Below are 26,703 nucleotides of genomic sequence, written 5' to 3'. Positions count from 1 at the left end.
CTACGCCGCGTGACGCTTGCTCGCCCATTCAGTCTTCTGGACAAGTCGCCGCTCCTTGCGCTCCTGCTCTTCTTCCTGAGAACGAACGGCACGCGGCGCAGCTATCGTGTGTCCACAGGGCAACTGATAAGAGTTCTGGCGCAATCTCAGCGTCACGGAACGCACGAAATAAGATTGGTTGGTGATACATCATCATCACCATCATCATCATCATCAGCCTGGTTACGCCCACTGCAGGGCAAAGGCCTCTCCCATACTTCTCCAACAACCCCGGTCATGTACTAATTGTGGCCATGCCGTCCCTGCAAACTTCTTAATCTCATCCGCCCACCTAACTTTCTGCCGCCCCCTGCTACGCTTCCCTTCCCTTGGGATCCAGTCCGTAACCCTTAATGACCATCGGTTATCTTCCCTCCTCATTACATGTCCTGCCCATGCCCATTTCTTTTTCTTGATTTCAACTAAGATGTCATTAACTCGCGTTTGTTCCCTCACCCAATCTGCTCTTTTCTTATCCCTTAACGTTACACCTATCATTCTCCTTTCCATAGCTCGTTGTGTCGTCCTCAATATGAGTAGAACCCTTTTCGTAAGCCTCCAGGTTTCTGCCCCGTAGGTGAGTACTGGTAAGACACAGCTCTTATATACTTTTCTCTTGAGGGATAACGGAAACCTGCTGTTCATGATTTGGGAATGCCTGCCAAACGCATTACAGCCCATTCTTATTCTTCTGATTATTTCCGTCTCATGATCCGGATCCGCCGTCACTACCTGCCCTAAGTAGATGTATTCCCTTACGACTTCCAGTGTCTCGCTGCCTATTGTAAATTGCTGTTCTCTCCCGAGACTGTTAAGCATTACTTTAGTTTTCTGCATATTAATTTTTAGACCCACTCTTCTGCTTTGCCTCTCCAGGTCAGTGAGCATGCATTGCAATTGGTCCCCTGAGTTACTAAGCAAGGCAATATCATCAGCGAATCGCAAGTTACTAAGGTATTGTCCATTACCTTTTATCCCCAATTCTTCCCAATCCAGGTCTCTGAATACCTCCTGTAAACACGCTGTGAATAGCATTGGAGATATCGTATCTCCCTGCCTGACGCCTTTCTTTATTGAGATTTTGTTGCTTGCTTTATGGAGCACTACTGTGGTTGTGGAGCCGCTATAGATATCTTCCAGTATTTTTACATATGGCTCATCTACACCCTGATTCCGTAATGCCTCCATGACTGCTGAGGTTTCGACTGAATCAAACGCTTTCTCGTAATCAATGAAAGCTATGTATAAGGGTTGGTTATATTCTGCACATTTCTCTATCACTCGATTGATAGTGTGAATATGGTCTATTGTTGAGTAGCCTTTACGGAATCCTGCCTGGTCCTTTGGTTGACAGAAGTCTAAGGTGTTCCTGATTCTATTTGCAATTACCTTAGTAAATACTTTGTAGGCAACGGACAGTAAGCTGATCGGTCTATAATTTTTCAAGTCTTTGGCGTCCCCTTTCTTATGAATTAGGATTATGTTAGCGTTCTTCCAAGATTCCGGTACGCTCGAGGTCATGAGGCATTGCGTATACAGGGTGGCCAGTTTCTCTAGAACAATCTGTCCACCATCCTTCAACAAATCTGCTGTTACCTGATCCTCTCCAGCTGCCTTCCCCCTTTGCATATCTCCTAAGGCTTTCTTTACTTCTTCCGGCGTTACCTTCGGGATTTAGAATTCCTCTAGACTATTTTCTCTTCCATTATCGTCGTGGGTGCCACTGGTACCGTATAAATCTCTATAGAACTCCTCAGCCACTTGAACTATCTCATCCATATTAGTAATGATATTGCCGGCTTTGTCTCTTAACGCATACATCTGATTCTTGCCAATTCCTAGTTTCTTCTTCACTGTTTTTAGGCTTCCTCCGCTCCTGAGAGCATGTTCAATTCTATCCATATTATACTTCCTTATGTCAGCTGTCTTACGCTTGTTGATTAACCTCGAAAGTTCTGCCAGTTCTATTCTAGCTGTAGGGTTAGATGCTTTCATACATTGGCGTTTCTTGATCAGATCTTTCGTCTCCTGCGATAGTTTGCTGGTATCCTGCCTAACGGAGTTACCACCGAGTTCCATTGCACACTCCTTAATGCTGCCCACAAGATTGTCGTTCATTGCTTCAACACTAAGGTCCTCTTCCTGAGTTAAAGCTGAATACCTATTCTGTAGCTTGATCTGGAATTCCTCTATTTTCCCTCTTACCGCTAACTCATTGATCGGCTTCTTATGTACCAGTTTCTTCCGTTCCCTCCTCAGGTCTAGGCTAATTCGAGTTCTTACCATCCTGTGGTCACTGCAGCGCACCTTGCCGAGCACGTCCACATCTTTTATGATGCCAGGGTTAGCGCAGAGTATGAAGTCTATTTCATTTCTAGTCTCGCCGTTCGGGCTCCTCCACGTCCACTTTCGGCTATCCCGCTTGCGGAAGAAGGTATTCATTATCCTCATATTATTCTGTTCCGCAAACTCTACTAATAACTCTCCCCTGCTATTCCTTGTGCCTATGCCATATTCCCCCACTGCCGTGTCTCCAGCCTGCTTCTTGCCTACCTTAGCATTAAAGTCGCCCATTAGTATAGTGTATTTAGTTTTCAATCTCCCCACCGCCGATTCCACGTCTTCATAGAAGCTTTCGACTTCCTGGTCATCATGACTGGATGTAGGGGCGTAGACCTGTACAATCTTCATTTTGTACCTCTTATTAAGTTTCACAACAAGACCTGCCACCCTCTCGTTAATGCTATAGAATTCCTGTATGTTACCAGCTATATTCTTATTAATCAGGAATCCGACTCCTAGTTCTCTTCTATCCGCTAAGCCCCTGTAGCACAGGACGTGCCCGCTATTTAGCACTGTATATGCTTCTTTCGGCCTCGTAACTTCACTGAGCCCTATTATATCCCATTTACTGCCCTCTAATTCCTCCAATAGCACTGCTAGACAATGACTCGTTATTCTATAAGTGCTGCGTCAATTACGGCCCGTACTCGACGGCGCGAACTCAGATGGCGTCTGATATGGACGTCGAAGGAGAAGGCTCTAGTTTCTTGTCGACACACGGACACGATTCTGGGGGAACTAGCCCTTAACAGTTTTGCTGTAAAACGCCTTCAGTGACATGTGCTGTGATGGCGTTGCCTCGGTCTGCGATGACCTGCGACGGGGCACCATGCCGTACTACGATGATCTGTGTGGAAAACTGGGCAACCTCGGAAGCTGTGCATCAAGGCACCGCCTTTGTCGCAGCATACCGCGTTAAACAACCTGTAGCAACAATTATCATCTTGTTTCCGGAAGATGACAGCGCAAAAGGGCCCAGAAGATCCATGCCGACCAGGTCGAAAGGTTTACAAGGTGAGTTAATCGGATACAGCAACACTTCAGGTATCAGCTGGCGACTTCCGGTGCTTGCACTCACGGCAGGCTTGGAGACACCGCATAATGAACGCGGAAACTTTCGGACAGTAGTAGTATTTGCGCGTTCTAGCAAGGGTTTCCGTCAAGCCCAAATGACTAGACAGAGGCTCATCATCACAGGCGAAATTCGTCATAAAGGTCTGCTGTAAAACCCAAAAAAGTGGGTCTTATTGGCATCGGAGTTTTCGTTGTACAGGCTGTCATCATGCCACAAAAGAAAGAGGACAATTCTCTAGCCATATGCCGGGATATCGATGGGTTTCTTTCTTCTAGATGTCCGAGCGTAGGTCGTAATGCATTGAGTGCGCGCGGCCCTGTTGAGAAATCGGTCACGTTGACGGTCCCGAGGAAGTCGCTATCGTCCTCAATGTCTTAGGTCGTAGTGTTGACAGAGGTGTGCGAGAGTACGTCAGCGTCTTCGTGTATGCGACCCCTCTTGTACACAATGGTCACGTCCTACTCCTGCAAATGTAGGGTCCACTGTGCCAGTCGTCCAAATGGGTCCCGTATGTTTGCAAGCCAACACAACGAGTGAGCGTCTGCCAGAACTTTGAATGGGCGGTCGTAGGTGCAAGATCGAAATTTAGCCAGCGCCTAAACGAGGCCAAAATACCGTTTCTCTGTGGTGCGGTAGTTGGTTTCTGCACGCGCTAGTGTACGACTTCTGTAGCCGATCACTCGTTTAATACCTTCCGGCCGTTCTACTGCAATTGCGCCAAGGCCAACATTACTGGCCTCCCTGTAGACTTACATGTTCCACATGAGCCAGAACAGGTGCTGACACCTGGTGCTGTCGAAGCTCGATGAAAACAATCTCTTGCTCTAATGTCCAGGCGAACGATACATCGTCCTGCCTGAGGCGAGTCAGTGGTCCTGCCATCTTGAAAAAATTTTTGATAAAGCATAGGCAGTAGGCGCTAAGACTCGGGAATCGTCGCGCACCTTTTTGTTCGGTGTGTGTAGGAAACATGGTAACAGAAAAGAGATGTATGCCTGACCCGAACTATGAACACACGTCGTCACCTTGTCATATCTTTCTATATCTCGCCCCCCCCCGCGCCATATCTCCTTGTATATAAGCGCGTTCTTCAACAGTATTAGACAGTTGGTAGTCTGCGCTACGTCCGTCCACGTCACTTATTATCGTCAGTGTAAAACTAAGCGCAATATAACCTGAACGTTCACCAACTAGCCCCCTTCATTGCTTTAGGCTGGAAAGTTGCTGGTGCAGAAAGGAGGCAGAAAGGAAGTGTTATGAATTCATAAAGGGCATCTGGAGTGAAGAAATCAGTTTTCCGCGGTCTGGTTCATCTACCTGAATTTGCCTGTAACCGGTATTTATACCCAGAGCTAAAAATACTTAGCTCGACGCAACCTGTCTAACCAATCTTCGATACATGGTAGTGGGCACAAGCCTTACTTGGTAGCATGGTTGAGGCTCCTATACTCAACACAGAAACGAAGTATTCAGCCTTTTTCTTGACAAGAACGACAGGAGAGCACCACCGACTCTGTAAAGGCTGAATGACGCCATCATCTAATATGTCCTTGATTAGGGCTTCAATTGCGTCATGTTCTATAGGTGAGACGGGCGCGCGTCGTGGTATGTCTTGATTCGGTGGCTCGTGATTGGCGTTTCGCCCACCTTGCGCACTATAAGTTATAGGTATTGCAAACTTTTGTATTCCAATTCTGCAATAAGTGCTCCACGATAGGTCAAATATTTCTTCGCCCGCCCCCCCCCCCCCGCCTTCACCTGTCTCTCACATGGCGAAACCAAAACAGCGAAAACGCCCCATCTGAAATGACATCTGCACACTGATTATGCATGATTCTTCGAATGAAAGAAAATATTTCTGATTCGACGCCTTTTTCGCTATTAGCCCTCTACTACTGGTGAGTTATTTTCGGGCTGCGTCCTGTTCGCCTGCATGTCACGCGACGTTACAAAACCAGGAGAACTCACCGTGTCAAATTGACCTTTACGCTCAAAGATGCAATATTAGGCCGAATAATGCTGAATTTTTCCTGCATAACCGGAGGGTGCCCCGTTGCGACAGGAATACGAGTTGGCTGCCCACCTATCGCTCTGGCACAGGCTACTAAGAGCTGCCGGGGAGCATGGATTTCTTTCCGTATAATAAAGTTCTTGCGGCGCCAGATAACTCTACCAGAGCGTTCTCCGCACCTATAAAACATCGCTCTGCCAACTCTTCCTTGCTGAGCATCCCTTTTAGCGTTACTTTTAAGCTTCCGTTGCACGCCACCGTAAGGAAAAGCGAACCAATCGCAGGCGCCAACACCGCCTTCCTCATTCGACTATCTACTTTCGCTGTGCTGGCTCGGCACCATCGGAACCCTTTCCAGTAAAGCATGCTCTTCTCCTCTTATCAGTCAAATGGACATGAAATGCTGCTCTCTGAATGCAATGTTTTTATCTTTGAAGGAAAATAATGTGACCTCCTATAAACAAGGAGCACGTTTGGTCGGGGTTTTCAAACGTTGCGGGTTACCGCCCGATGCTCGCCTCGGTGGTTACCTAAATTTCACGTTAGGATAGTGGAACAAACACAGGATGGAATAGTTTTACGTTGTAGGGCCCCTTAGTACACCGACCAAAGCACGCTTCGAATTCGTTCAGGACTTCCTACAGTGCACTGTTTTGGTCTTCTATAATGTCGGAGTTTATATCGATGCTACTGAGTGAACCGTCGTCTGTGCCCAGTTTAGAAGGAGAATATTTGCCGATGTGCATAGGTGGTTCGGCGTGGGCGACGGCAGTGCGACAAAAATGCGCCGATGCTCAGAAGGTGAAGCTGGCCGGATGACAGTGGCCTGGCTATAACAAAGTTCAACAAGAATTCATGCTGGGCAAATAAATCTGGTCAGCAACAGAAAATTATTGCTTTCTACAATGACTTCACTGTCTAGTAGCTGGTCAAACTTGACCGGAACCATCACACCCTTACGCGGAGGTGTCGGCATGCTGTCGTCCTAAACGCGTAGTGCGGATCTGCGTCCGATGGCGTCGATTCGTGCTGCTTGCCTCTTTGTCGAGAAAGTGATGCAGCGCTCGCGAAGGCCAATGATGGCGCCATATTGTCGTAGAAAGTCCATCGCAAGAAATAAATCGCGGGAACCATACAAGTGGCGAGAAAAGCAGCAGCGCGAATTTCTACTCAAGCAGTGCACAAGCCAAGCGGTGTGACGACGTGGCCACCTGCCGTACGAACTGGCGCCCCAGTCCAGAGCAACGTATTTTTTTTTTAGAACGCTGGCCAGTGTAACACTGAGAATCGAGTAATCTGCGCGGGTATCCACAAGTGTACTCATTTTTGTGCCGTCGATCAATACAGGTATGCCTAGTGAAATCTCGCTTGCGTGAGCGGGTTCTGACGTTGTCGTACTTTCGTTGTGCTGCAGTAGGGTCTATAGGAGGTCTTCAGCACGTCGGGTATGAGCAGTGTCGTCTCGGAAGGTCGCTGACGTCAGTCCTGCCGGTGTGTACTTCGCGACTACCCGTGAGCCGTCTTCGAGGCGCTATCACTAGCAGGCAAATATCGTTGCGGTGAGGGTGAGCGTGACTGCCGCTGCGATGTGCCCGATCTGCGGTGCTGGTCGAGCAGTTATGCAATGTCTAGAGGCCTCTTGCCGAACCTGGGTCGGGGCGAATTGATAGAAGAACCCCGCAGTCAGAGTTGTCCGCAGGGGCACTCTCGGCACACATGACCAACTTCGCCGCAGTTGTCGTCATTCGCGTTGTCACTAGAACAGTGACCTCCTCGTGGGTATCCGGCGGTCATCGATTTACAATAGCGGAGTTGACTGAGCGGAATTCGCCGATGTCAAGGCGACTGGTGAAGCAACGTAAGCAAGTGTGAAAGCTTCGGCGGGGTGCAGCAAAACTTCTGCGTAATCTTGCGCCGGGAGATCGCCTGGCTGGGGCGGTGCTTCACTGCCAGTAAGAGATGCATCAAGCGCCTGCTGTACTTTGGAGGTGATGGCGTACCGAGTTCCTTATCCAGCTCATCCCGCACCACTCAGCGAATCAGCTCGGAAATCACGGCGAAGTTGCACCCGAAGCTCACTGGCATATCCGAAGTGGAGGCAGCGTTTACTTGTCGGTTGTACATGTCGCACCGTTGATGAAGTGTCTTCTTCATAGCAGTAGCTTCCGTAATGACCTACTCAACAGCCTATGGCGGATGCTTCACAACACCTCCAAAAAGTTCTTCCTTTACACTTTTCACAAGATGACGCATCTATTTCTCTTCCGACATGCTCAGATTGGCACGCTGAAGAAGTCGCGTCACGTCCTCCATGTACATTGTGACGTTCTCGTTGGACTTGTGAACGCGTCATTGAAAGGCTCGCTCCGCTTTTTCCCACCGATAAGGGCTGGAGTTAGTCTCCAGTAACTTGTGCTAGAACTAAGGCCATGACCACATGGCACTTTCACGGTTCATAAACCACGTGCGACCGCCATCCTCGAGGCTTAAGTACACCTTCCTGAGCTTGGTGTTGTCCCACTTCTTAAACGGAGCAACGCGCGTAAGCTCAGCTAGCTAATCCTCCATGTCTTGAAAGGTGTCCCTATAAAAAGCCACCCGCACTCGCAGGTTCAGCAACGTCATATAAGTTGGCGCCATCCATTATGTCGTCTTCGCAGAGGTCGCACTCATAAGTTTTCCCTGAAGGTTGCCAACTTGAACTTCTGGGTCTAGGCATCGCATTCACCGGCATGTGCGGTGAAATGGAGTCAGGTCCAATCGTGGGATGCTTTTCTTCTTCCCTAGTAGGGTCTCTTGCATAAGTCGAGCTTCCCCAGCAACCTCCACCAAAATTGCCGCGTATACCTTGTTGACATACACGCTGAGTCTCCAGGCGTTAGCAGTTTACTGAGCGTAAGCGTCAACGCCGGGTGCCAAAGTGAACCTTGATTTTTTTCTTCTTTAGTCCCTTGCTGTGCCGCGGCATGTGGCAGTATGTTTGGGGTTCTAGAGAGCACATAACTACTTTCGCTTAAGATCATGTAATGTTTTATAAAGAATAGTATCGTAAGTAGCCTGGCAGAAGAAAGCAAATTGGAAATCTTGTGTGTTGTTTTGCCACGGTAGAGCAAAGTGGGGGGAGGAGGAATTGTCATGAATTGCAGCCTAGCCATAACATAGAACGCTTGTATGAGCAACAGGGGCGCGCAAGCTGTGCAGGCCTGAATGAAAATCATTCAACATTTATTCGCTCATCATGTATTCTCGTGCTTCGAATTGGAAATACTTGACTGGGTAGTGCTGCATCGTTCTCTTTGCTCAACAAAATATTTCGACACAAGGAAATTTTCATTCAAAAAGAAACCTCTATAGGCACAATAAACGAGAGAGACATTTTCAGTAGGATAGAAGCTCGCAGTGGTCAACAATCCTCGGAAGAAGGAAGTTGCTTTAGCCAATGTTTGAACAACAGTAGCTGTCTTCTCCAGGGCAGCAGTTGCTTGCCTTTGCAACGACAATGTACGTGGCACCCTCGAAGCATAACAAGAATAAGATGGTCAACAGAGTAATGTGAAGAAGTCGGAGCGTTCAATTATGATGATCGAAGTGATCGATTATGATGACAAGCACACTGCTGTTGATTCTTCCAACCCTCCCTACCCTCCTGCCCCCTCGTACAAGATCTTGCTCACTACTTGTGTCACCTGCGGCTAAATCTAGTTCATTGCCCTGTCGGTTCTCCATGAGCCACCAATGAACCCATGTGCTGTTGCCTCTCCTTTCTGTGAACCTGTCCGGTAATTAGGCGCAAGGGAATGTTGAACAATATCTACGGCAGGTTGATACAGACTAATCGAGGTGCAAAGGACGCGAACACAGTATATAGAAGAAATAGATTGAAAATAGTGCTCTTTGTCCCTTTCTATTTAGTGCTCGGTTTGACAGTCACTACGTCTCGATGAAATTAAAGTTAAATATCGTCCGTCAGCATTTCTTTTAGTACTATTGTTCTTTGGGCTAGTGTCGGTGAGACTAACCTAATTGCGCACAAAAGTTTCATTAGTTTCAAACTAAAATAGGCGTTTGCAAATGGCCTTGAGTCCTCAAAAATGAGGCAGCTGGTTCTTATGCTTTCCTTTAATTATACAGGCCAGGTTACCCACCACAAAGCAGATTCTTCGCAATGATGGGTCAAATAGACACTATCTTCCCTGCTACAATCAGTTTCGTACACCTCAAATTCATAAGAGTCCCGCATATCTGCGGAAAGTCTTGTTAATTTACGCCACCTATGTCGGGCTGCACGAGGTGTGCCATTTCACCTCATTAAAACTGCGCTCAGGTTGTGCGCTGCACAAGACTAGTTTATGAGGCATCTCTCTTCTACCGCTGTTGACGAGGGGTTGGGGGTTATTGTGCATGTGTCCACTTAGTGGACATGTCTATTTTGTCTGCTGCTGAAGTGCTGATTGGCTGGGACGGCTGTCCCCTTCGAACACGCACTCCACCCACTTCAGCGAAATTCCCACAGCAGACAAAATGAGCACGTCCATTAGGTGGAACTTACAGAATACCTACCCGTTCGCCTCTTCAGATATTTTACAGCTGCGTAATCTGCGACCTAATGTAGTTGCTATCTCTTATAATTCTACGGTCATTTCAGTGCTAGTGAACAATATACATGTTCACATCATCAAAGCATTTCAGTAAGTCTGATCCTTATTTGCGCAGTTTGTTTCTAATCACATTAGGATGCTTGATACAGTTTGCATATACATTCCCTCTACATAATGCCTTTTGGGCCTCTTTATGTTTAATGAATGATGGAGGAACACTGATCAAGAATGTGGCCTGTTAGTATCTGACAATGATGAAAAGAAGTAAAACGTGCCCATTTCAGCGCTCGTGCCCGTATACCCCTTGTAGTTCCTTGGTTACTTCGCACCTTGTCGGTAGTCTAGCATTTAAACAAGCTTCTTTTCACACGAAATTACGTTAAATTTACCTAATGCCCTGTTTTTACTGGAGCTTGGTTAATGTCCTCCTGGAAGTCATGTTACTTTCGTTCAGTAAATTTTAAAATAGCTCTTGGAACAGTCGCCCCCAGTGAATTATTGCCAAGTTAAACGCATGTAGAAGTTCTGAAGTAGTTCTTACCATAAGCGCCAAATCCAAGCGTTAAATAGTAGGCGATAATGCTGCCCAAAGCACCGAAGTTGATTGACCTGTAATCAAGAAAAGGATGTGTTACTGTAGACGACGAAATAATAAGTGTGCAAATATAAAATTCATCTATTCATATTGATATGGGACCGCCACAGGAAGAGATATATAGTGATTTTCACGAAAAAGAGGCGCTATTTTCTGCAACCCATTAGAGAGCACGGCTGATGCCTTTGGGGAAGAATAGGCGGACACAAGGTAGAGAGAGAGGGTCGAGCTGACCCCACGGCCTTTGGATGTCAGCAGTAGCCAGGTGACACATTTACAACTTACACAACCGCGTCAAAGATTAGTGCCGCCTGATCGTGACCGCAGTAAAGGGGAAAGAGACGAAGTGGTACCGATATGAGCCGATCATAGCTTTGATATCGCTTGCATTAACACTATAATCATGCCTTGCCTTGTAAAGAACTTTCTGATCATGCTTCACGTAACATTATTAGTGGAGGCTCGCCTTCCCCCTATCCGCCATGGAACATCGGAGCGATTACACGGCCAACAATCGCTTAAGGCACGTTTATAGTCCGACGTTATCGGCGCGCGGGCGAGCGTCGTTCGCGGTCAGTCACGCTACGTCGGTTGCGCTGCACCAGCCGAGATGCCATCCCCTCTATACTTCAACGCGCTCGCCGTCAGCTGATATCTTCGGAGCATGCGCAGAACGTTCGGCATGTCGCGCGCCGTCCGCAAAAGCCGTCTGCGGAGTGGTGTTGGCGCCTTTTTCTTCGCGCGCCATGCATTGTGGTGCGCGAGTTCCGCCGACTCCGACGCGCGAATGGCTCACGAGCCATATCGGCGCCGGGCCCGTCGGTGCGCGTCGGAAGCCGCCGGTTACGTTGGGTGCGCCGGTGCGCCCGACTATAGAGGGGTCGTTTTCGCCGACGTGACGTAGAGTTCGCGCGCGCGCGGGCGTTGCGTCGCACTATAAACGGCCCTTCATGTTCCTGTTGACGGAACATCATTTACACTAGTTGCGGCTACTGCCTTCGTCACGGTTGCACACCCTCGTGATCCTGAAGAATTCTTTGGAATTAACAGTCTTATGATGACGACTGGCTGAGTTAACAAGAATGTGTCAGCACCAACGGTCCGATTTCATATTTATGCTCCCCAACGTCCTTTTCTACCTCGGCGCTACTCTTCGGGTGTGTTTCCACACTCATGAGGGGGAGATAGATAGCTGGTATCTCTCCAAATATAAGCTGCGTAATCTTTTTCTTAATCCCTTTGGTCGTCAGCTCGCTGCCAAGAAAGCCCTTGCTATCCATGTACGGATCTCGACTGAGTCCTGCGTTTCTTATATTCTCGACCTATTTGCACTTTGTCGCAAAGCCTACCAGACCATGTTGTAGGAAGACGTGTTTGTCCACGCACTCAGAGGGGTTGCTGACGATGCCTTCAGTTGACCAGTGTACGACAACGTCGCCACCATCGAAACCATTCTTACAGAATGCCGCTCTACCAAACAAAGGAAAAGCCGTTGAACCTTCCGGCTCTTCACCAACATTGCTAATACGGCTGTGACGTTTTCTCGCCACGAGCTCTCGCACCAGCCCTCTCGATTTGGGAACCTCACCCACACCGCTCATTACGAGTTAAAGGATGCATACCCTGTATCCATTTCTTCCCAGACACCTTATCCGTTCCCCGCCACTATCTTCTTCATCTAGGCCGTTTCCCACCGAGAATTTAGGAACTTCGGCCTTTAGTCTGCATGAACAGTATGCCCTCCTGAATCAGTATACTTCTATGTCTGCACCCAATTCCAGTCAATACTTTTCTCGACAACGCAACCCGTCCGAATGGTGTACCCTCGACGACAAGCCCATATGCATCCGATACCGACGTATTGGTCACGCCACTCGTCACTGCCGCTGCCATTGGACCTCACCGACTCGCCATTATTTCGCGGATTCCCTTAGTCTTAGCGTCCATCTTTTTCGTCCGCCTCCCTTACCGCCAAACCAGTCGCCTGCCCATGCGGCCTCTGCGGTGAGTCTTGCTACACCTGGTCCCCTCCTCTCCATTAAGCCAACAGTCTCGTTCGACTCCCTCCCGTCAAGCTCCCTCCCTGATTTTTAGCACCATCCGATATCGGAAAACTAGAAAGCGAAGCCTCTGGAGGTGGAGCTGCATTAACGGCCTTGGGAACAAATCCTCGCTTGACATTGTACACTACGCACGACCTCTTGGAAGTTAGGTTGATTACATATCTCTAAGCGCATTCACTGACACTGGCGCACGTGACTAATATAAGCGCTCATATAAAAAATAATATATGATATGTTAAAATATAATATAGTATATGATATAACATATAATATATAATATAATCATTAAGACTACTATAATACAGACATCGGCTAAAAAAGTCCTTAGGTCTGCACTAAACGGACTTGCAAGAGTCGCCGACGGCGAGACAGTGGTTATTATAGGCACGTGCCCTGCCCAAGCGACCATCACCGATCAGCACATTGATAATATATGGGGTTTTACGTGCCAAAACCACTTTCTGATTATGAGGCACGCCGTAGTGGAGGACTCCGGAAATTTAGACCACCTGGGGTTCTTTAACGTGCACCTAAATCTAAGTACACGGGTGTTTTCGCATTTCGCCGCCATGGAAATGCGGCCGCCGTGGCCGATCAGCACATTGTCATCCTGTTTACTGTCAAAGCCCACTGCCCTCACGTACCTATACTTGGCCTCAGTTTTCTTTCCGTCCATTCTGCTCTCATTGACTCTAAAAAATATTCACCTCTTTTGGGTTGTACTTCGTCCCCAAATAATAATCGTCATCTGTCTTACCCGCATTTCTTTTCTTTAACGCTGCGAGCCCGGTACTTCGTAGTCAGGAACGGCTTGCGCGTTATCAGCATAACACAGCATTCTCAACAGGAAAGTAGTGGACGCCGAGCTTTCAATAGAGCAAACGCAAGCAAGGCAGATGAGGACTATTGTTCGGGGACAAGATAAGCACCAAAGGGTGTAAACTTTTTTCAGAGTGTGTGTACTGTAAGAAAAGTTTTCACCATTAGGGTTGTATATTTGCCACAGAACTGTAATCGTCAGCTGTCTTGCTTACGTTCACTTTCTTGAAAATGCTGCGCTCGCTACTTTCCTGTCGAGAATGCTCTGTCATGCTGATAACTCGCATGCCTTTCGTGACTTGGAAGTACCGGGCTCGCAGATTTAAAGAAAGAAAATGCGCGCAGGACAGATGACGATTATTATTGTGGGAAAATATACACATCGAAAGCGCAACTATTTCTAAGAGTGGGATACTGACTATCTACGCTTTGTCTTGCTTCTTCACTACACCCTTAAAAAGATGTTCACCCTTTAGGTCGCATCTTGACATACAACGATAACCGTCATCTGTCTTGCTTGCATTTCCTTACTTGAAAACGCTGCGCTGGTTACTTTCCAGTCGAGAATGCTCTGTCATGCTGATAATGCGCATGCCGTTCGTGACTTAGAAGTACCGGGGCCGCAGCGTTAAAGAACGGAAACACGGACAAAATCGGTGACAATAATTGTTGTGTCGCAAGATACCACCAAAGGGGTGTAATTTTGTTTAAGAGTGTACGAAGAGTCAGTAGCCCGCCTCAGAGGAGCATAAGTTCCATTGACTTCACTCGGCTGCCCCCTAAAACTGTGAGACAGATCGAGTTGGGCACCTCAATTGTAGTTTCGTGTCGAAGCGCCTAGCTATCCAACATTAATGAAAGAAGATGCTAGTAAATGATGTTATTGAGCTTCGTGTAGTCCTTGTGCTTATTGCATCACACTCGTCAAAATGAAGGATGAAACATGGTGCTTCTGTAAAGATGATCGTCACTTTAAGAAAATTTTAAAAATGACCTTTACCCGCTGCTGCACATCGATGACGTTTCAGATTGCCTGTATGCTTCAACCTACTTTTTCTCGGTATGCCTATGATCTGGATGCAGGCAGATTGCCGTTGACATGTACCGGGAGAAGACCGCGTCTGTCACCCCTGACGGCGTTCAATATTCCATTGTGATGCCCTCCGACTTCTGGAAGGCACCGGCCACATTCGACATAATGATGGACTTCCTGTTCCATGGGTTCAAATGTTTGATGTGCTTGTGCTGCCTGGACAAAGTTGTTGTTTTCTGCCGTATACATGACATACATCTGGGACGTCTATCCGCAATGCTTCATGGATTCCACAGGGCTGACCTTTCGTTGAACTCCATGAAGTGTCTCTTCGGTCACCGCCGTTCTTGGCCATCTCGTGGATGCCGCATGAGTAAGACCCCATCCGGACATAGTTCGGATCGGGTCTAGCCAAGCCGGACATAGCAAAACCGGACATAGCAAAGCAGGCGGCGCAGGATCTCATGCGCCGCCTGCTTTGCTATAATCTCAGGCGCTCACCTGTAGCCTCCGTTTGTCGGTTACATGTGCCCTCCTGGAACAGTGCTTGTAAAAAATCCAATCTATTGTCGCGATGAGAAAAGCAACTCGTGATTTATACACGGGCACCCCAAGGCCTAGCGGGGGAATCAAAGCTGGAAGCAGGGCAGCACGTGGGCTGGGACCGCGGAGGCCGAAGCGTGTCAGGAGGTGTTCGCATGAAAATTGCCTGTTCGCGAGAGCGGACAGCCGATCTTATCCACGCCTGGCACGCGCAGGCTTCGGCGAGCCCCAACCCACGGACCAGTCCCGGTTCTAGATTTGGTGTCCCCGTTGTTGTTGCTTTGGTTTCCTGGAGGCGCCGCCAATAATGCGAAAAAATGACACGTCGTTGCAATTAGTGAAAAAAAAAAGGATTGAATAAATAGAATTACGTCCAGCCGCCAACCTGTGACGCTAAGTTAAACACTACCTCGCCCCGCGACTTCTGCAACACCAGTCAGAACTTTGCCTCTGAAGGTACGTCGGACAGAATTTCTCGTGCCTACGGCGCCGGTACTGGGTCAGTCATCGTCAGTGGCGGTCTTTCAGCCACTTGCGTTCAACCGCGGTTGCTAAGGAGCTCTGCCTTCTAGATATTCAATATATGCGGCCCGGGCTCCACTACGGTCGGTACTGCTCCCACAGAAACATGTGTGATGTTATTTACAGGGTACATCGCCGTAACGCGGGAGAAAGCTACGATCCGCCACGACTTAGCCCGCAGCTTCACCTACTATACCGCGGCGGCAGCCAGCGCCCGAAAGCAAGCAAACTTGACTCCACTCCGCAATGCCGGCACGCCTAGGGACACACGCCTACAACACGCGCTCGCTAAGAAACTTCCTTCGTAGAACGTAGGCAGGGTCATATATTCAAGGAGCAAAACCCCCAGATTTTGCCTCTCGCGACCGCTCTTACTCGCGCCTGCGCACCAACGACTGGCGATCCCTCAAATGAACGTTTCGTAGTATGCAGCGCTTGAGTGATGGGCGCCAGCCATCTTCTATTGTTTTCGGAACAGGGCAGTCTCCGTCTATACCGAAAATAAATCCAGTTTTGCTCGGCATACTAGTGCATCTTTAACGAGTAAACGTCATATAGACACAATGAATTTTAGCGGTTTCTTGACATTGGGGGGGATACCCGCCGTGGTTGCTCAGTGGCTATGGTGTTGGGCTGCTGAGCACGAGGTCGCGGGATCGAATCCCGGCCACGGCGGCCGCATTTCGATGGGGGCGAAATGCGAAAACACCCGTGTGCTTAGATTTAGGCGCACGTTAAAGAACCCCAGGTGGTCAAAATTTCCGGAGTCCTCCACTACGGCGTGCCTCATAATCAGAAAGTGGTTTTGGCACGTAAAACCCCAAATATTATATTATTATATATTCTTGACATGGGGGGGGGGGAATGACAGACAGGAGAAGTGGGTGCAGCCTGAAACCTTTTGACCAATAGCAGAGGGTTAATGGCGAAAAGGAGTCGAGTCAGAATAAATTGTTTGAATCATCCATAATCAGTGTGCATACGTCATGTCAGACTAGGAGCCATCCAGGTTTCCGTGACGTCACACGACAGACTGGCTATGTATGGGTGGTCCAAAACAATTTTTCACAGATCGCTGACGGGTGATTGCAGAATTGGAATAGAAAAGTTTGGAATAGCTTTACGTTTTAGCACCCCAAACGTAGTATTGCAGCAAGAAACAGCAATTCGTAAAGATTTCGCTAGAAATTAATTTCCAAAATAAAACTTCTTAGCATACAGAACAGCAAGCTAAATACGTATCGGCCTCTTTTCTGGGATTTGTTTTGAACCCACAATTAAACCCGACCCTTCCTGTTGACCCAGAATCTAATTGTGATATTCAAAGTTTTCGCGACACACTAGCCAGCACTGCATAATAATGTCTTACTTTTCATTGTTATTACTATATTAGTTTTACTTGTTATTAGGACATTTTCTTTTGGTTGCAGCTATTTATCTTTTTCCGCGTCCCCGCCCCCCAATTCCTTTCGGAATGCCGCTTGCCTCAAGGGTGAAAATAAAGATAAAAATCAACGCAAGCGCCTCTCTGTCATAGTACTCGTAATTATGCACGGCTTAGGACGATAACGATGCGACTTCGTGTAGCCTAGCTCGCTTTTGTTTGCGCGTGCCTATTGTAGTAAGTAACCGTGGTAACAACTCCCCACTCTAACGCCTGGATAGAATGCATCATAATTCGAGGCTGCTTTGATTCAGCGAGTTCTGGTGTAAGCCGTACTTCATGACTTGATGAAGAAAAAACACTATCACTAGCTTTTGTACTGTATATCGAGACAATGCGCGAATGATTGTCGAGAGCTATGTTGTTTAAGAAGCACAACGATCACATCGCTGCCCCTGCCTAAAGAAAGCGCCTGATTGGGGTGAACACGCAAAAGTTGCTTTCTTCACGGCTTTGAATTAAACTCATAGAGGCTTACGATACTTCATTAATTTTAGATATTAGCGTTGTCCTCCTTTATCGCAAATTAACCTAAATTAATAGGCAGTAATCTAAACTGCAGAAGCATGTCACGTTGGGCTTGCTGGTTCAACCTGGCTTTTAACGGTAAAACAACACAGGCAAAAGAGATAGGATAGATGGAATGAATACTAACCACAAACGCTCACTAACAAGCTCAGGGTTTGTTACGATGATAGGAATAAATAGCAATAGCACCTCAAAAAAAGAAAGTTAGCGAGCGTTGTCGCCTAAATGCTGCGACAAATAAAGTATCACAAGGGGAATGGTTACAAATATAACATGAAATTCATAAAGCGCTCTTTGTGGTGTCTGCTTATTCCTTCTGCCAGTTTTCGTGTTCTATGGAGTTTTCCGTTCAAAAGCCGTAAAGTACCAACTGGGATTTCATGCAATAACATTGCTTTAATTTGCGATGGGAAGAGAAATACCGTACCGTTCAGACCTTAGATAATGTCCTATAATTTCGCTAATAACCTTTACAAACACAAACTATTGCAAGCGAAATATCAAACAGCATTGAATCAGGCTAAATGTTTTGTTAATAGAAGATATATACGATGACAATCTATTTCAAATGCCCAAGTGGAAAAGTATATGCTTTTTAAATGTCCGTTACCTCAAATGAGAACACCGTGCCCTGTGGGAGTGCTTATACGATGGTCTAAAACTAAGGTTGATATGACGTCTTGCTGAAGTGGAAGTAATGGTGGCTTAATAACACCTAATTCTGTATTCAAATATCCTTGAAGAGATGATAATTGAAAATGGCAGCTGGGCTGTAACAAAACGTGTCAATTTAAAAGGTAGCTTTAGCTCGGCTCCTCCTATCTAAATACATGTAAAAAGAGAATTCGTTTTTCTCGGCACCCACTGCACCAAATTTGACGACGTTTGTCGAACTTAAAAGAAAACATAAAATCTAGTGACCGCTGGTTAGGAATATTTTATTTACATCGTCAATATTTTAATAAAAATTCCTAAATATCGAAAACCTTCAGGAAACAAAACTACCAAGTTTGCAACTCTGTAAGTCAGCAATGAAAAATTATATCACAATTCTGTGAATTGCAGCTAATAGTACATCTAAAGCGGCACAAAATTGTTATGTTACGCATGAATATTAAAAATCTATCAATATGAAAATGCAGCTTTTGCAGGCCCCTTGAACACAACGTAAGGAATTCACGCAACCTATAACTTGACATATTGGATTTGTTCGCTTGGAATGATCTAAAGGATACCGTTTACAGAACAGCGATATCTGTTCTTGATGCCGAGAAATTAATTTGTAAAATTCTTGCTTCTATTTTTTTTTAAACTGTCGAAATTTTAAATTTTATTTTAAGAAATTCAGGCCCTAAATCGAAATTTCACTTCCAACAGTCACTAGAATTTAGCTATCTCTCTCAAATGCAAGAAATTTAATTAATATCGGCCCAGGGGTTATCTCAGAAAAACCTTTCTGCGTTTTACATGTATTTAAATAGGCAGCGTTGGAGTTGGGCCTGAGCTGAAGCTTCCTCTTAAACTTACGATGTACTTGCTATAGCAACAATACTCACGGGCTTGTCTCGACCCAAAAGAAAGGCTTGTGTATGACTCCTTCGGGGAGCACTGTAACAATATAAGGTAACAGTCAGTGTAATATGTTATCGTAAGGATATTTTGACTTATGCTCGAAAAAACTTTCCTTCAGAAATTATTATAGGGAGCTTGTACAGCCGCCTTCATATTGTTTTGGCAATGTGCATGCACTATACATGGCTACACGCAAATTACGATCATATAGTGACAGAGAGCAATTTATTTTTCTTGTTCAGGTGCCTGTTATATACCTCTTTGATAAAATAACAGAAACGCACTGCTTCGAGTTTTATAGGTTATTTCGGTATGGGCACCACAGTGACAGAAATCATAAGTGCGCGAGGCACTTCTCATTTATGCGCCGTGAACCAATATTTTTCGCCATGAGCAACCAGATTTGTCCACGAAGTTTTGCCAACTGATGTGTCCCCAGTTGTTGTGCAAACAGGACTAATAATTTATATTTCATGTTCTGCTGCTTTTAGATGTTGCACCGAACTCTGCTCAACTAGACAGGCTGTATTAAAAGATTAATAATAACACAGTTGGCTGCTTTGTGGCTTTGGTGGAGCCAGAGTCTTAACCCACCTTCGTGCCATGAACGCGGTTACGGTGATGCTCAACAGTAATTGGGAACCAAGTCGTTCAAAAGCTAGCATATTTATGCTAGCTTTTATGCGTGTATGCTAAATTGCGACAGAATAGGAATGAAATTACATTACTTACGCATATAATTTCCGAGATATTGAAATATGGGATCGGCTTGAGGCTGCGACTCGACCCACCTGTGTACATGAAGCGATGTTACGATAATGCTGTTACGTGGAAACACAGTAGGTAAACTAGTTACACGGTTTATTGACAAGGAGTAGCAAGCACTAGCCAACATGGAAGCACGCCAACACCAAGCTAGGGGCCCGTCGTTCCCGATGAGGCGGAGCTACCTGGGCGTTGCGGCTGCATTTCTCATGTACGTTGGGTGCAGAGGATTCGGTGCAGGGCGGATATGTGGCTTGCAGTCCACAAGGAACCAGATTAAGCGGGAAATAGGCTGTGGGCCTGCGAGGGCCACTGCCCGCGGCAGTAGAGAGCAATCTGACAGGCTCGACTGCAGCGAAAAGGTTTATCGCTGTCTGTTCTCCATTCCAGCGGGTTTCTGCAACGATGAGGGGCGTATGGTCGACGAGGCTTGTCTGAGGAGACTAGAGCGGCGTCAGGAGTCCTTATGGCGCAGCCAGTAGAGATGAGGCCAATGTTCTCAAATTTCTGGCGAACAGCAGCCTGGATAAGTAGAAAAGCTGGCGTCAAGGTATCGGATACAGTGGCTTTGTATGAAACCTGAATATGCGGCCTTGAGTTCTCGGCGGACGATTCGCGTCACGCCGTCTGAAGGGGATGGCTGACAAGCAGTTGCCTCGCAGGACAACCTTACAGTGGCATTCGGTAGATGCTCGAACAGAGGCGCGCTGAGCTGACATTTCGCTTGCTCTAGATGACAACACTCTTTGACCACAAGCTCAACGATGGTCACGTTGGTGAATACGAGCAGATTAAACGCGTAGTGCGATACCATTTGAAATGAGGGTGATCTTGACAGCCTTGGTCATGTTCTGGTCAGCTTGTAGGCCCAAGGCCAGCATGTCCTTTGTGTACGACAAGTATGGCTGAGTTGACTCCTGCATAGGTACAGCCAGTTGCTTCTTGGCGGCAAGCTGTCGACCAAACTGGTTGCCGAAAAGGTCGCGGAGCTGCTGTTTGAACATGCCCTAGCAGGTGACATCGTCCTCGTATGTCCGAAACTGGAGGCGAGGGGTCGCCAGAGGCTGCTTAAGGGTACGTTCCACTAAATCGAAGTGACCAGATCATCATCGTATAGTGCGCAGCAATATGTATATAGTATATTGTCATAGCTAACTAAGAAATTGTACAAATAATTCCTTGAATAGAGATATTGGAAACAGTAATGAATTTTTAGGTGTACATAATACATACTGGTTGTGGCGTCAGAAGTCAATTCGTTTATAGAAAATATTTTTGTTACTGTCTTGGTCGTTTGCTTATTTCTGCTTAATTCAATATTATTATCATTGGAAAATATCTAGTACTTAAAATTTAATAATCAGAAGAGTTTTGGTACAGTGACACATGTGTAATAGGCACAACCTTTCAACAACACCTTTAAAGTTCTGGGTCCTAAACCTATAATTTAAATATACTTCACTCTCTTTTGTTACCAGTAGGCTCTCCCACTAAAAGAAGGCAAACGAGTTTGACCAAAAGCAAAGCTGGTCGAAAAAGGCAAACCGAGCTGGTACAAATTCCGACTTGCCTTGAAGCCAGCCTTATACAAAAGCATGACTGATGTTTGAGCAAAAACGACCCACATGCACTTATATGTTGAGTATGGGCCGTCACGATTCCGATTTACAGGAGGGCAAGAGCGGTGACGAGAAAAATGTATTGCTCAATCCCGTTTTATATAACCGCATCGAAATTAGACGCAGTGCTGAACACCCCTCAATCAATACAAATTATGTGCCGCCAGTTTACTGCAGATCTTTGTGCAGGCTTAGCAGTAACGTCGATCACAGTTATACATGGTGTTTCAGCGAACACTTTTAAAAATTCTGAACGGTTGCCTGTGGCAGAAAGTGCAATTATAGCTTATGAGCTGACCTTCTTGAAGCGGCGGACACTATTTGCACAAAACATTGAAGTGCATAATTGACTTATCCCCCAAAAAATTGCTAATTAAGTTTTACCTAATTCTTTTATGGCCCATATTTTATTTCCAAATTATATCCGCGGAGTCCGCAAGGCGAATTCACTTAGAACGAATTCTCAGGATGTCACAAGTTCCGAGATAATCATTCCCGAACTTTGCGGAGAAATACATTGGCGTTCCAGTTATTTTCTTGCCAGAACGTAGTTTTATGAACTTAAGAAGAAGCATAACTGGAACGCCAATTCATTTCTCCACAAAGTTAGTGAACTCGATACTGGTGCGTCCTGAGAATTCGTTTCAAGTGGATCCGTCTGGCGAACTTGTAAATTGTAATGTATATTGTAAAGAATTTGTAAATTGCAATTATTGCCATAAGGCAATCAGTCAAAAACTGAACTAGGGACTTTTAGATTATTAGCCGACTATTCGTTGCACTTCTTTTGCAATCATTTGCTCGTCTTTGTGTAGACCAGCTCATGAACTAGAATTGTTCTATCTGCCACAGAAAACCGTTTAGGAACTGAAAATGTTAGCTGAAACACCCGGTGTATGTTGACTACACGTGATAATATCGCTACAAGACATTAGAATACGTGGCATTCAACAGAGCATTCTTTCACTATGATGTAATGTCAGTGATGTATTCTTTTATTTAAATTTGCTTTGATCATAAACAGCAGAGTGAATTATTCAGGAACATCAACTCTCAGCTATAGAGGATTTGTCGAAGGGACAAGGTTTTTATACAGCTGTCATATTATTATAATAACAAAAAAGAGAGCAGAAAAGAGAGCACGATTAGCACGTAGTGCGCTAATATTAATTGGCGTATATTTCTGATAGCTCACAGTGCAGTGACAACGGCGTTGGCTTCGCATTCATGTCCAATAATTTCCGGCACGAAATAGAATTGCACTGCTGGAAGCGTCATATCGTTTTTTGCGAAGAAGGAAATATATCAAAAGCGTCTTCAAATATAAGTACTGATGAAACAAGATAAAGGGTGGTGATGCGAATACGTTCAAACATTGGGTTGTTATGCATCACTTTTAAGTGCAATGTTTCGATTCACAAGCATATTGACAAAATGTTGCAACACTTACCCGAAGTCTGGTGCATGACCATGCCGCCTGAGCTTAAAGAAGTCGTTCAGTACTTTCTCTTTCATAACGGCCAGAGATGCGGCGAAAAATTCCTCTCTCTTAAGATCAGGTATCTAGAAATAAATATTGTATTTCCGTTAGGCGATTCTAGCCCAAACACCTTAGTGCGAGTCAGACAAGTCCTAGCCGAACCTAAGATATAAAACCAAAAGAATATAAAGTTAGAGAGTGCATATAAGTAATATATTACAGAGTTGATGAAAGTCAATATGGAAAAATGCTTGATTTCGATCGACGTAGAAATACAACTAGGGGAAATAAAACTGAAGAAGAGGCACATTAGCGTCGACAAGAGAACCTACTACCCCTACCTTACGTTCGCATTTATCTACCCATTGGTCAACGACGGCGTGATTTTCTCGTTTGACTTTCTTGGGCACCCATGCACGTAGGTATTTACCTTAGCCCTGTTATCGACCCCTCAACTCACGATCAAGCTGTGGAATGCGGAGCACCCACCAAATTGCCGGTGACAAGTAACAAGCCACCTTGGCAGCAGAAAAATAGTCATGGAATACTTGACATACGACATAATCTGGAAAATTCATAAGGGTGAGGTTGTTATTGGGTAAATCTCATTCAAAGCTAAGCAAGTGCACCTAAGAAGAGCGCGTGCGCGTGCGGGCTTGCAGTGATACCTAAAAATTGCGATTAAGATATTCCCATAATTTTCTCATAGGGTGTCCAATCGGGTAGTTTGCCTTAGAAAGCACATCAATGTAATACTGCCCGGTCTCTTGCCTTAAGTTGACATTGTACGGCAGTAACGTTTAGGACCATGTTTCCAAATTTATTCCGTGGCTTCCAGTAACACTAGCTCACGCAGACACTGTAGACAATTCTGTTGTTTGTCTGGTTAACGTTGCTGCCTTTCTTTTTTCCTGCTTCTCCTAATAGTAGACCGCCACGCGTTGTGTGCATAATTTTGGGGCGGTTACCTCTTGCGCCAAATCTTCTTTCTTCACTTGCTGTCACCTCTTGCATTATTACAACTGGGAAAACAGTGCGAAGTCAGCCTACATTCATAAGTGATATAACATTTCTTTGAAAAGATTTGTCTGTACTATTCTATGCTTATTTAAGATTCAATTTGTTCACAACCTTCCCAGAGGTCCTTGAAGATGTATTAAACAAGAACGGGAGGAAGAAAGGAAGACACCGAAAAAATAAGACTAGCTTTACCAAATAAATAATATACGCAAATAAAACAAAATGTCAAGCGAGGGTAAGACATAAGAACGAATGATCCATAATGAAACACAATGAATATAAAATAACTCTAAGATCGGTTACGAAAGTATTGAAATAGAAATTTATTGAAAAACGTCGCAACGAGAGGTAAGCGAAACTAACCGCGATTAGATATCGACACGTGGAGTTGTTTATCTATTTCGGGTGAGCGCTTTTCACCGTCTAACACATGTCGCTCAGCGCGGGACAGGCCTACATGTATCGGAAGTTTCTCGAATGTAATTGATGGTTCTATGCGCTGTCTATTGTCACGGAGCCTCGTGTAATCTATCTGGGGTGCGATCGCAGATCGTTGTTCGGCACGTGCGTTCGGTTACCGGCGGTAGCGATTGGCGCACTCCGCGCCGAAGTTGCCAGCCAGGGGGCGCGACCACGTTTTTGACCCTCGTTTTATTAGAATGTGAAGACGTCTACCCAGCGGTTGAATTAGGCACCACTGGCCTCCTTGAAGTCCTTGGGTTCAGCGGCAGCAGTGGTAAAGCAAACATGTCCGCAACAGGCATCAGTAAGAGGCGAGTGGTGGATTGGCAGAAGAAAAGTAGGGAAACGACAAAAGACGGCGACGTACAAAAGCACAGTTCGCAATGGGGGGTCAGAAAATTTGGGCGTGGTAGTTTATACTATTTTTTTTACTTTTTTCATTGTTTAATCTAGGTAGGACATTTGTCATTTGGACATGTGTCAGTGGAACGGCGCAACCCACCGCTCCGTTCCAAAGGGGACGCTCATAACACCCATCCCATCCATCCACGATATCAAAATGACGACACGCTCCTGTCAAACATCGTGCAGCCGAGCACGTCGTCTGCTAGGCGCCGAACCCGACGGGAGTTGGGAAGTTTGGAGCGATTACACGCTCGTTACGAGACCGGCTTTGCATAACGCGTCTGGTGGATTGGATTGGATATAACCGGCGGCTGCAGCTGCGGAATGGCACGTTCGGATCCAATCCATTGTTTAATTCGTGAAAACGGCGCCTGCAAAATGGCGCTTGCGTTGGGAGCTTAGGTTTCCTCCTCGAGCCTGGCGTTGCTCGAGGAGGAAAGAGCTGGTGGCGGTGCGAAACGCGTTTGAAGAAATGGCAGAAAGCAAATTCCGGCGTTGCTTTAGTTTCTCGAAAGAAATAGTGCTTTGGTTGGAAAGCGAAATCGACCTCATGATCGGTGCTATCGAGCGACTAGAAAGTTGTTGCTACCTCTTGAAAAGTGTGCCACTGCTCCCGTGGTTTCTTTTTTTCTTTTTTCTTCTCCCTGTGCCCTACACCGCCTAGGGACGACGCAGAAAAACTAATAGTTATAAATTGCAGTAGTCACACGTACTGCTATTTGAAAAAGTGCTTAAGCTTTAGAAAAAAAACAATACATATTTTAGATAAAGATTTCATTCATTGGAAGACGAGAAACATTTGCTTTGTAGTATACTGTCTGCAAGCAGACGACAAACGAGGGAAGTAAACTTCCGGGGAGGTCACCGCTTGCTGATTGGCTGCCCTCGCCCCATTCTCAGAAATGTTGCATACTCCCTCTTTGTGACATTGCAGCAACCGTACACAACGCCTACCGAACAAAGATCCCCGATTGCGCCCCTGATTGCATGTATGCGCGACGCGAATGACGAACTTTCTGGAAGACACGCGGGTACCAGCGATTACTCCGGAACGTTCCATGGCTCGTGTATGAAAGCCGACGCACTAGACCGGCAGATCAGATTTCGACGATTGCCAACCGTGTTCGCCGCTATCGCTGTGAGTGTAACTTGCTTTTGTGGGCACACGTTCGTGTAATAAAATTTAGTTTCGTCATTCACAGATTTGCCACTGTATTAGTCACCGTCAATACCACGTGGCACCTGATGGAGGTGTTAGTGCGTTCATGTGCCGAACGCAACCGCAAAGCCGTAAGTCAAGCCCCAGCCGCGAAGAGCACACGAACATCGCCAAGGACAAGTGATCTAGATGCAGGCTGCAAGGTCTGCCCGCGGAGCACGGGCTTTTGCCTTAGAAGACCATGGAGTGCACGACCACGACAGCAGCTACAATGAGAGCACCAGAGTCGCCAACACCGATCGTGCAGCAGCAGCCCAGGCAGCCACCAACGTTCCGCGGTTCAACATTCGAGGACCCGGAAAGCTGGCGTGAGACGTATGAGAGGGTCGCTAAATTTACCAGCTGGAACAGTGACGACAAGATGCGAGAAGTCTTTTTCGCACTTAACGACGCCGCTAGGGCGTTGTTCGAGAACCGAGAAGCCAGCTTAACGACGTGGGACCTGTTCTGCAGGGGCTTCCTGCAGACATTCCCAAGCGTTATACGCAGAGAGCAAGCCCAAGCGCTACAAGAAACACGAGCGCAACTACCTAATGAGATCATCGCGA

The 26,703-nt window shown here is 46.3% G+C and overlaps 1 protein-coding gene across 1 annotated transcript in view; it reads right to left on the bottom strand.

Annotated features, from left to right (window-relative positions):
* Positions 1 to 26,703, bottom strand: part of LOC142586083 (neprilysin-1-like) — a 97,720-nt gene continuing 71,017 nt past the window's right edge. Inside the window, exons 5-10 of the mRNA XM_075697343.1 lie at positions 23,020 to 23,132; positions 19,918 to 19,976; positions 19,170 to 19,221; positions 10,608 to 10,675; positions 4,211 to 4,332; positions 1 to 75 (exon numbers count right to left, since the gene is read on the bottom strand). Coding sequence (XP_075553458.1) covers positions 1 to 75; positions 4,211 to 4,332; positions 10,608 to 10,675; positions 19,170 to 19,221; positions 19,918 to 19,976; positions 23,020 to 23,132 — 489 coding nt within the window. The remainder of the gene's footprint in view (positions 76 to 4,210; positions 4,333 to 10,607; positions 10,676 to 19,169; positions 19,222 to 19,917; positions 19,977 to 23,019; positions 23,133 to 26,703) is intronic.

Source organism: Dermacentor variabilis, chromosome 6 (genome assembly GCF_050947875.1).
Source record: "Dermacentor variabilis isolate Ectoservices chromosome 6, ASM5094787v1, whole genome shotgun sequence".
Classification (NCBI taxonomy): Eukaryota; Metazoa; Arthropoda; class Arachnida; order Ixodida; family Ixodidae; genus Dermacentor; species Dermacentor variabilis.
This window is presented reverse-complemented; position numbering and strand designations above follow the sequence as displayed.